The sequence below is a fragment of the Ovis canadensis genome, chromosome X, assembly GCF_042477335.2.
Source record: "Ovis canadensis isolate MfBH-ARS-UI-01 breed Bighorn chromosome X, ARS-UI_OviCan_v2, whole genome shotgun sequence".
In the NCBI taxonomy this organism is placed as follows: Eukaryota; Metazoa; Chordata; class Mammalia; order Artiodactyla; family Bovidae; genus Ovis; species Ovis canadensis.
The window spans coordinates 41789646-41801666 of NC_091727.1; the positions used below are offsets into that span (position 1 = coordinate 41789646).

General features: G+C 37.0%; 1 protein-coding gene across 4 annotated transcripts in view; it reads left to right on the forward strand.

Annotated features, from left to right (window-relative positions):
- The window catches only part of USP9X (ubiquitin specific peptidase 9 X-linked), a 115981-nt gene that overhangs the window by 81408 nt on the left and 22552 nt on the right, over window positions 1–12021 (forward strand). For all 4 annotated transcript variants that reach the window (XM_070289913.1, XM_070289915.1, XM_070289914.1 and 1 more), the window contains exons 24-31: window positions 217–342; window positions 1395–1520; window positions 2694–2860; window positions 6020–6128; window positions 6360–6506; window positions 7086–7232; window positions 8141–8363; window positions 10688–10908. In XM_070289913.1, coding sequence (XP_070146014.1) covers window positions 217–342; window positions 1395–1520; window positions 2694–2860; window positions 6020–6128; window positions 6360–6506; window positions 7086–7232; window positions 8141–8363; window positions 10688–10908 — 1266 coding nt within the window. The remainder of the gene's footprint in view (window positions 1–216; window positions 343–1394; window positions 1521–2693; window positions 2861–6019; window positions 6129–6359; window positions 6507–7085; window positions 7233–8140; window positions 8364–10687; window positions 10909–12021) is intronic.

Here is a 12021-nt window from a genome sequence, read left to right on the forward strand (position 1 = left end):
TTGATGTAAAAGGGATTTGCAGAAGGATACGTGGCCCTCCACTGCACAAGGGAAAGAGAAAGCCCACATTGTTGGTAATGCAAAGAACTTCTTGTGTAAGCCACATAGGTTCCACAGTGTATTCACAGAAGGCATCCTGGGGCAGTGGGGATGAATGAGGGGCAAATGATTGGATCTGGGTATGTACACAGTATTAAAATGTTTGACTTTTTTCAGGTCAACCAAGTAACTCATGATCAAGCAGTGGTGCTACAAAGTGCCCTTCAGAGCATTCCCAATCCATCATCTGAATGCATGCTTAGAAATGTGTCAATTCGTCTTGCTCAGCAAATATCTGATGAGGTTAGTGTTAAACTTGTACAGCTCTCAAATTCCGGAAGGTTCATTTCTTTCATTTTTGACCCTCTGTTAATGTAGAAATAACCCTTATCACATTTGGGGGCTTCCTTTTCCTAGACCCACTCACTCAAATCACCAAGTCAGTCTAGATAAAGTTCCCTTAACATGAATTGTGTCTAATGTTAATATTAGTTCTTTTTGGTTTTAATCGCCTTTAAGGGGCTTCCCAGGTGGCTCAGTGGTAAAAAAAAAAAAAAATCCACCTGCACATGCAAGAGATGTGGGTTTGATCCCGAGGCTGGGAAGATCCCCTGGAGGAGGAAGTGGCAACCCACTCCAGTGTTCTTGTCTGAGAAATCCCACAGATAGAGGAGCCTGGTTGGCTACAGTCCATGGGGTCCCAAAGAGTTGGCCACAACTGAGCAACTGAACATACATAATACATGATGTACAATGAATAGCATCCTTTTAAAGTATATACTTCAGTAAAATCTAACAAATACATGTTTGTGTCACACCTCCACTGTAGTCAAGACACAGAACATCTCTGTCCCTCTTTCTGTATGCCCCTTTGCAGTCACTGCTTCCTCTGGCCTCAGATAACCACTCATCTTTTCTTACTGTATAGTAGTTTACACTTTGCAGAATTTTACACAAGTGGAATCTTACAGTTTGTGTTCTTTTAGGTCTAGCTTCTTTCACTCAGAATAATGGCTTTGAGCATTATCTGAGTGGTGTGGACCATTAGTCCATTCCTTTTTATTGCTGAGTATTATATCCCATTATGAATATTCCACATTGTGTTTGGACATTTGGATTGTTTCTCTTTCTTCGCTCTGAATAAAGCTCCTGTGAACATTCTGTACAAGTGATTGTGTGGACGTAAGTTTTTATTTCTCCTGGGTGAAAAACTAGGGAGTGGAATGGTTAGGTCACGTCTATAGTCTTTTTCAGATTCTTCTGAAAGTAGTGTAGAGCCAGATAATAACAGCAGACTTCATGGTATTGTTTTTAAACAAAATAATCAACTGTTCTAATTAATCATTGTCTTGCAGGCTTCAAGATATATGCCTGATATTTGTGTAATTAGAGCTATCCAGAAAATCATCTGGGCATCAGGATGTGGGGCATTACAGCTAGTATTTAGCCCAAATGAAGAAATCACTAAAATTTATGAGAAGGTAAGAATTATCACAGAAATGTAATACTTTAAAGTAAATGCTGTTTAATTGTGCATGAGGCTGAATTATTATATCTGCCATCTTTAAAACCAGTTGCATTTTAATGGTTGAAAATAAACTGGTAGCCATAGTTACAGTGAGGATATAGTAAAATTTTACTTTGAAAATAAAGTACTTCAAATTTGTGCCACAAGGCTTTTTCTTAAACGATCTTTTTCTGCTTCTCACTATGGTCAGATATAACTGTTTCATACTGAATTTGCTTTCTCCTATTCTCTTTATTCTTCTTTCATTATCTTTCTGTCTTGTGTAGATTTTAGTTTAGGTGACTGTCAGTTGGGATACCATGGCATTAAATATTTTTGATTATTTTAAAGCAGTCAAGAATATCAGCCAGTAAAATCATCCTTGATCTCCCATTAGATTAATCAAGTGATTTAAAGAAGAGAGACTAACTCTGACTTTCTGTTATATATACCTGCCCTTGATAACCACTGCCGCATATATAGAAGGGGAAATTAATGTAGGAGCTTCCCTTTAATGGCCAACATAACCCTGATTTGCCTGGGATATGTTTTGATGTCCTGTTGTATGTCTGGTGTGGTGGTGTTTATTCATTTAGCAAATATTTGAATGCCTGTTCTTTTGCCAACATGTACTAGAAATACTGCTTATTGATAAATTCAGGTTAGAATTTATTAGCTACCTACTGAAGCATATTTTAGTTTATAAAACCTTCAAATCCTTCCTGAACAGTGGTCTGAGACCACTGCTTTTGAATAAAATAGCACTGTAGGTAAGCTACATGATGGAAGTAGTCAGTTGAGTAGTCTGGCTGCAGTGCCAGAATGATTCTTGAGGAAGGAACAGTTGTTGGTGCAGAAGTACACAACTCAGAAGGTCTCTAGGAGCCTCAGGGGCAGAGAAGCAGGTAGTATGCTCAGTGTACTCCCGCAGCTCTCCTTGGGATGTAGCAGAAGAATGGAATTAGACTTCATCCTCTATTTATAGTCATTTCTGTACTATTCCAAAAGGGCCTTAGGAGTTGTAGGTAAAGAGGCTGAGGCCAAGTGGTTTAAGTGAGTAGGTATGTATTAAGCATTAACTTGAAGTTGTATGAGATTTTTCTTAAATGCATCTCTAGGTAATTTGTCCCTGACTATAATTTTACAGACCAATGCAGGCAATGAGCCAGATTTGGAGGATGAACAGGTTTGCTGTGAAGCAATGGAAGTGATGACATTATGTTTTGCCTTGATTCCAACAGCCTTAGATACTCTTAGTAAAGAAAAGGCTTGGCAGACATTCATTATTGATTTGCTATTGCACTGTCACAGCAAGTAAGTATCTTTTTAATTTAAGAGATTTGATCTTAATTTTTGAAGCAGAAATGAATGAATTTATGTTGGCAGAATTTATCCCAGAAATCAAATGTTTATTATCTCTATAGCACATTAATATTGAGGGAATTTTTATTAAACTGTGGTTTTGCTTAGATTTTCTATAATTCCAGAATTTAGTTTCACCTAAGAGGTATGTATTTTAGTCCATTTAAAAAATGTGGTTTACAGGATTTAAATAAATAGGACATTGGCTTCCTTTCTTGCATACCCAGAAGGCAAGTATTTTTTTAGTGAAATTGTTAAGTCAGTACGAAATTCACAAGGTGTGGTTATGGTAAGAACTTTTACATTATACACCGAGGATAAAGACCAATTATAAAGTCCTAGCTTTTCATTTTAAGAGCATTTAATTAATGACATTGATTGTGCTTTGGGCTTCTTTTGTGCAAGTCAATCAAATTGGTAGAAAATGTCGGTTTTCCATCCTCTTATGTCAGTCTAATCTTGACCTTCATAAGGTAACTTTTTAAACTTGAGCTCTAATCAGTATTACTGTCATATGTAACTTAGCTACCGGGGATATAGCAGTAAATAAAACAGGCAAAACGTCAGTCTTTTAAAAAAAAAAAAAAAGGCAGTCTTCTTGGAGTCTCTACTAAAAGGGAGATGAGGAGTGGGGAGGGAAGACATGGGAAAATATATGGTATGTTATAATAATAAATGCTATTGAGAGAAAGCAGGAATTAGGGATAAGGGGTGGGGAGGCGGTCAGTGTTCAGTTTTATGTAGGATGATCAGAGAAGGCTTCCCTGAGAAGGAGACCTTTTAAACAAAGCTCTGAAAAGAGTGACATAGTGATCTATGGAGGAAGTGTGTTGGATTTTGGGGTGGGATTTTTGTGTGTTTTGTTTTTCATTTTATTCTCTTCAGCTTTATTGAGATGTAGTCAACATAACTGTGTAAGTTTAAGGTGTACAAAGTATCAGTTTGAGACACTCATATCTTGCAATATGGTTACCACCATAGCCTTAGGTTAGCTAACACCTCCATCATATCTTATTTAAAATTTTATGTTTTATGTGAAAAATATATTTTGGTTATGTGACCAAATATATATTTTTTTAATGTTTGCTTTTTAATTAAGGTATAGCTGCTTTACAGTGTTTTCAGGTGTATAGCAAAGTGATTGAGTTATATATATATTTTTTTCAGATTCTTTTCCATCATAGGTTATTACAAGATACTGGATATAGTTTCCTGTGCTATATAGTAGGTCCTTTATATTTAGTAGTCTGTTAATCTCAAATTCCATGTTTATCCCTCCCCCTACCACCTTGGGGAAAGTGTGCTTTAAGCAGAAAGAAACAACAGATGCAAATATCCCAAGGCAGGAACAATATGGAAGAGACGAGGATTACTGGAACAGCAGAGGCAGGGGAGTCGTAGGAGGTGAGGCCAGAGAGGCAACAAGCAGCCTGTGAGGATTTTATAGATCATTGTAAGGATATTAACTTTTATGTGCGATGGGTATCCATTGGAGGGTTTGTTTTCCATTTGGGTTGGGTTTTTTTGTTTGTTCATTTTTGGCCACTCGGCTGGGCATGTGGGATCTTAGTTCCCTGACTAGAGATTAAAACCTGTGCCCCCTTCATTGGGAGCACAGAGTCTTAACCCCTGGACCGTGAAGGAAGGCCCCTAGTGGAGGGTTTTGAGCAAAGGAATGATGTGCCCTGGGTTAACATTTAAGTTTATTCTGGTTGCTTTGTTGAGAATAAGTTATAGAGTGGCAGGAAATGCACTTGGACTACTTCATTAGTCCGAATAAAAGATAGAGAGAGTCTGGAAGTACAGCAATAGTAGAAGTGAGAAATAATCAGAAGTCTGTATGTGTGAGGGAGGGTTCATTAGGAACTGGCAAGCATCAACTCTTTATAGATCCTCATGCTCTTTGGGCTGCATACCTAACTTCAAAAAAGATAACTAAATAAACTGGGACAGTATGAATGACACTTATCTTTGTAAAAGTTACGGACCCTCTACCCCCAAAACTAAGTACTCTTGGTATTGATTTATTTGAGTTTCACCAGACTCAACCGACAAAGCTTCTAAAGGTCCCTCTGGTTTATAGGACCATGTACAGGTTCAGAAAGCTAAAAAATATCCAGGAGGGAGGTTAGTACACAGAATGTATACTTTCAGCTTCTTATATTGCATTTAAAAATTGGTTCTAAGCTGTCTATCAGCTAGCACATTGACAGAAACATACTTATTCACAAAATGTAGTTGGTAATGTCTGAAATGCACAAATGTTTTGTCAGGAGATACTTTTTGAGCATCTTCCATATGTCAGAAGTTGCTTTAGGTACCAGGAACTCACGTAACAATGAAGCAAAGCCCTGCCCTTGAAATAGCTTACTATCTAATGGAGACAGACCTCCATCTTGTAAACCAACAGTACTTATACATCTGGTAACTAGTTCTTAGCACTTGATACATGCCAGACATGATTCTTCATTCTGGAGGCACAGAAGTAAACTAAATGGATGATGTCTTTCCCTCTTGAAGCATTTATTCTAGTGATAGCTATATAGGATACATATTTTTTAAGAGATCCATGATGCTTAGGTAAAACTCCCAGTACTGGGGCCAGAGAAGTTTTTCCCGTGCGTAATCATAGAACATTGTGTAATACAGTTGTCCTCAGTCTTCAGCACATGTTAGAATCACCCGAAGGGTTTATTAAAACATGGGTTGCTGGGACCTGAGAAACCACAGAGGAAGTTCTCAGATGCTGCTGATCTGAGTAATATGCTTTGAGATAAAAATTCTGTGGAATGCCCAGAAGATGCATAAGGCTTACCATACAACTCTTGTATCTAGACGAACATTTACAGCCTGTTCCAAGAAAGAGGGTGTGAGAGGGTATCCCTCAAACTCCCTTGGTGACATTTTGACATTTTAGTTCTTGACACAGAGCCTAAGTTCATCTGTGAAATGTTGCTGCTTAAAGGGGTGTTACATACTCTTGTATTTTTACTTTGAATTTACCAACCCCTTAACACCGTTCCCCGATCCCAAGAGACAGTGTTGGAAGTTTTTTTTTTTCCTTTTTTTTCATGAAGATGATATATTGAATGTGAAAATTTTTTATTTCAGAACTGTTCGCCAGGTGGCACAGGAGCAGTTCTTTTTAATGTGCACCAGATGTTGCATGGGACACAGGCCTCTACTTTTCTTCATTACTCTGCTCTTCACCGTTTTGGGGGTGAGACATTTTTAAAATATGCTTATCATTGTGATTCATTCTTACACAAGGAACAGTCAAGAATTTATGGTGTTAGCTTATATTAAAGTTAGAGCAGTCTATATTTATTTAATAAATATTAGTAATTGCCCATACTGTCTTAGTCGTCTCCTCTAGTTAACTCTGGGTATTTTAAAAGTGGATTCTGAGGATGGACTTGTAAATTAATATTATTCAACTTTATTGTTTCAGAGCACAGCCAGAGAGAGAGCTAAACATTCAGGCGACTACTTTACTCTTTTAAGACACCTTCTTAATTATGCCTACAATAGTAATATTAACATACCCAATGCAGAAGTTCTTCTCAATAACGAAATTGATTGGCTTAAGAGAATCAGGGTAAGTTGCATTTAATACTGTGTTTATCGTATCAATAAATAGAATGTTTTATTATTAGTTTATAGTCTTTGAGCAATTTGATTTAAAGAACCAAAGAATGTCCTCTGTGTTGTTGGATATTCCTAACTCATGATTCACTGAATGAATGCATAACTAGTTTTGTCAAATGCTTTGTTTTCCATAAGACTCAAAACACGGATGTGCAGCTTCTTCCATTTTAGAATCTTAGGCCCATTTGCAAATTTTCATCTTTTGAAAAGTATTCGTGAATTGTTTTTATCAAAAAATCAGTGATAGGTCAGCACTTAATATAACTTTATTAACATCTGACACTTAGTTGTAGAAGAATTTATTTCTAAAGAGATTGGTAGCTAATAGCCTTCGGATTAACATTTCTTCAAATTAACATTTCTTCCTGGTTTGGGAAGCCTACTTACGAAAGTTCTGGAGAGGAAAAAAATTGCTTAGAATAGAAAGGTTTGAGGGAATTGTCTCTGTCCAGCTCTCTCTCGTTCTGACTTCTCTTTCCCTCTTTACCGCCATTTCATAATTTAGGCATTTGATATTTTTCTTCGGCAGGATGATGTTAAGAGAACAGGTGAAACGGGTATTGAAGAGACGATCTTGGAAGGTCATCTTGGGGTAACAAAAGAATTACTGGCTTTTCAAACCCCTGAGAAAAAGTATCATATTGGTTGTGAAAAAGGAGGTGCTAATCTCATTAAGGTAAGTTATGTCATCTTGGTCCTAGGCTGAATATCATAACCTTCTGAATGTTTATTAGCAAATCTGTCTGGTTAATTTATGGAATCATTAGTCTTTGGTGTATTATCTTGTCCTATTCTCTTTTCTACTTTTAAAGAATATAGAGGTTACAGTAGTGTTTTAAATATTGCTTCTAAATTTTTTACATAAATAAAATTTCAGTACTGTGTAAGTAAGCACTATTTAATTTTTCTATTTAGAAACTCTGAACTTTCCACTTCATCAGACTATGTAAAATGAGACAGACCTCTATTATGTAAGGCTGTGCATATTTCTTTCTTTTTTTTTTAGTATTTATTTGGCTGCACTGGGTCTTAGCTGTGGCGTGCAGGGTATTTAGTGGCAGTGTGTGGGGTCTAGTTCCCTGACCAAGGATCAAAACCTGGCCCCCAGCATTTGGAGTGTGGAGTCTTAGCCACTGGACCACCAGGAAAGTCCCAAGACTGTGCATATTTCTGTAATGAGCTTTTTCACATACGTGGTAATGCAAGGAAACAAAAAGTACTACTTTAGGACATTTTCTTCTAATTCAGAATGAGTTTTGGTATACATGTGATTAAGAGAGTAAATTTACTTAATGTGAATTGTAAGTGCTACAGTCAGCTTGTTCTTGATACTTAACATAGTTTTTAACCTGACAAATTAGATTTGTTTGTTAATTGTAGGAAAGTGTTTTGAAGTAGGAATCTTTTTATTAGAAAATCCAAGTAAGTTAGTGGAAATGTAATGAGATCTTGTGTTCTGACTAGTAATTTAACACTATTTCCTGCCAAGAGATTTCTTTAAGAAACACATGCACACATAAATAACTATATTTTTTATATAAATACATACCACTGCTAATACATAATCTTTTTTCAACTTTGTAGGAATTAATTGATGATTTCATCTTCCCTGCGTCCAATGTTTACCTGCAGTATATGAGAAATGGAGAACTGCCAGCCGAACAGGCTATTCCAGTCTGTGGTTCACCAGCTACCATTAATGCAGGCTTTGAGTTACTTGTAGCATTAGCTGTTGGCTGTGTGAGGAACCTCAAACAGATAGTAGATTCTTTGACTGAAATGTACTACATTGGGACAGCAATAACTAGTAAGTATTTTAAAATACAAAGTTCTGATGACAGATAATTCTCTAATGTGTTCAAATTCTTTTCCTTTTAGTAAATATCTTCAACTCAATGTTTTCCTTTCTTTTAGCAACTAGTTTAACACCATTACAAGTGCGTCTTAATGTAGAAAAGTTTTCGGGTGTTTGTAAAATGTCTTCCTGTGAGTGGTACAATTATTTAGCAACAAAATTTGGTTTGAGTCAAATCTGGACTAAAATCCAAACTTGAGTAATAAATGGTGGTTTAGTCGCTAAGTCGTGTCTGACTTTTGTGACCCCATGGACTGTGGCCTGCCAGGCTCCTGTATCCATGGGCTTTTCCAGGCAAGAATACTGAAGTGGGTTGCCATTTCCTTTTCCAGGAGGGAATAAATAGTCAATAGATTTCAGAGTTGAACAGTGTAAAAATTCAAATTACATGCATTTAAAAATCTTTCAGGCCCTCACTTAGAAGCTCTTCAATGTTATTTTCAAATGAATTCTGAGAAATCTGGTTTTAAAGACTAGGATGTGAGAAGATAACATTCTAGTGCCCTTGATCCTCAGTTAATGCTCACATGAAGCCCATGGAACAGACTGTAGACTCCAGATCTCACTGATACAGAACTGAAACTCAGAGGGGATGAGGGCGATATAAAAATGACTGACACAACAGACATAAGAAAGCAAACCACAATGGAGGCTGTTCTGTTTTAGAAGAAAACCAAAGCTTAAGAATATAATTGATTATAGGCAGTCTTCAAGAACATCTCAAGTTATTTTGTGATATGTTGTATTTTAGAATATCAGGATGTTTTTAATAATATTTTAGGAGATTCTGATTAAACTGCTTAAAAGATCAGATAGTTATCCTATCAAAATCTATGTACAGTAGGATGGGGGTTTTTTGTTTTCATTTTTTTTTTTTTTTTAACAATTCCACACTTTAGTTTTCACTAAGTTTAAACCCTCAAGAGATACAGCAGAATTCCACAGGAACCAAGCCACTGTTTCCATAGACACAAGTTATCCTTTCCCCAGATTCTTACAGTTTTGTACAGTTTAGCGCCAGGAGTCACTGTTCTTTGCTTTGTACACGTGAGCACATCTCTTTCCCAAATTTTGGTTTCATCTTGGGCATAAACACTTCCAGTTTTCAGAAGAGGAACCAAGTGCTCCCTCTGGTTTCACAGGACCCTGCTTATAGCCACCAAAAGTGGAGCCTTGGACCATAGCCTTCCAGACCTATTTGTTTTAGAAGTCCTGTTCACAGCACTCCTCCACAGGTTCCAACATGGCAGAAAGCCCACTTGTTTTTATGTAGTACATTTGCATGGTAAAAATTTTAAGTACTAAAGAACGGTATATTCTGCAAACTGTTCCCTGCCCATTCCAGGCCCGGAGTCCCCTTTAACAGCTGTAACCATCGTCTTCAGCCCCTGTCTGTCCTCCCAGCGTCTCTGTGTGCAGAATCCACACACAAAATCTTGCTCTGTTTAGTTTTTAACCACACATTGTGATATAGTGCACAGTGTTCTTTGTTCTCCCCTTAACATATCTGACTATTTCCTATCAACACATAGATATTTACCTGAATCCACTTATTAGCTATATATCTTTCAGTTCAGTGTACTAGAATTTCTTAAACTGGTCTTATAGGCAGTGATGATATTTGCATTGTTTTCAGGTTTATACTAGGTAGAAGGAGATGTTCATTGATTTACAATTCTCACAGAACTCAAATCCACTGTCTCCTTTGCTCCTCAAAATAACATTGTAGTTATAGGCAAGGCAAATGTTACTCTTATTACGACACTACTTAGGAAGGAAACAGAGGCTTAGCTGAAGATAAAAGAGTTGGTAGGTATCAGAACCTGGCTATCAACCCAGGTAATATCTTAGGATTATTTAAAACTGAGTAAGCTATAATATATTTATATAACACTTCATGCCAGAATGAGTTTGAAGGCACTTTAAAAAAACATACAAAAGTAGAATAAGTTAAAGTTCATAATGACTAAACTATAATAAAGTTAAAAGTAAATGTAGAAAATAGCCTTGTGCCATCTTATGGGACTACTGAGACTGCCATAGAAGCAACCTCAGATAAAACTCAGGTTCACAGACCCTGGGGCAAGAATGTATACAGAGGTACATGTGGCCATACATCTTAGGTTTGTTGAGACTGAAATGTATGCTTAGCGCACCGCTTCAGGTCACCGTAACAATGGTGGAATTGTTGGTGATGTTAATTTATCAACTGGATAAAGGGTAAAGTGGGCAAAATATTTGAATTCACACTACAAGAATCTCTTGTCTTCTCTCAGCTTGTGAAGCACTTACTGAGTGGGAATATCTACCGCCTGTTGGACCCCGCCCACCAAAAGGATTTGTGGGGCTGAAAAACGCTGGTGCTACTTGTTACATGAACTCTGTGATTCAGCAGCTCTACATGATTCCGTCCATTAGGAATGGTATTCTTGCAATTGAAGGCACAGGTAGTGATGTAGACGATGATTTATCTGGAGATGAGAAGCAGGACAATGAGGTAAATTTTATTTAGCATTTTGTCTTCTGTGTTCGAAGTTCTGATTCCAAATAACTGTTGTTCTCTCTTAGAGAGCTACTTTCGTTGGACCTGTTGGCATATATTTGAAAGTAAAGCTAGAACCTCCCAGTGTAGACTGCTACCTCAACATAGTGCTCACTGCCTATGAGACTTTCAGCTACAGCTGATTTTTATGATAGTTAATATTTTTAAAGCAACAGTTAATGTACTCACTTTTGGAGGTTTGGTTTAATTTAGAGTTTGTATGATGATAAAAACCTTCATCTTTAATAATAGTTTAATTATAGTTTTACTTTCCTATTTGATATTTTAATTATGTATCTCCACTTATGCTGTTATATACTATACCAGTTTCATTACCTATGCTTACTTTTTGATTACTTTTGCCTTTCTCCCAGATCATTACTTGTTTTACTTAGGAAACAAGCTTCTCTCTACCTGTGACAAAATCTAGGCTCCTGCCAAGTATCCAGTGCAGAAATAAAGCTGTAAATAGATTAGATAGTGGTGGATCAGAGTTGACCTAACTATGGCATAGTTCTTTAAAGAAGAGACTGTGGTCATGTTTGTGTTCACCCTGTATCTCCTTGTTTTTATTTGACCTTTTCCCATTCATGGTGTTGGTGAGAGCCGAGAAGAGAAGCCAGAGCGTGCTGTTTGTAGCAAATATCTTAAATGGTTCTTTACTCATTCCATCTCTTCAGTCACCAAACTCTTTGCTCTGAGTAGCTGAATCATTTACAGGGAGGGCTTCTGAAACATACACTTGCCTCAACTCTTCCCCAGGTTTGCTTTTTTCACCTGTGTGCTTTTTTTCCTTCACTAAACCTAAGTTTCTCTTGAGCAGGGACTGGCCATTGTCTATTTCTACATCTAGGTCTCACACCAGTTCCACAGCCAGCATTGTCTTTCCATCTCTATGAATTTGACCATTCTAGGTACCTCATCAAAGTAGATTCGTACCATGTTTATTTTTCTGTGACTGGCTTGTTTGACTTAATGTAATACCCATTTCATAGCATGTTTCAGAATTTCCTTTCTTTCAAAGGCTGAATAATATTCCTTTGAGTGTATGTACCACATTTTATTTAT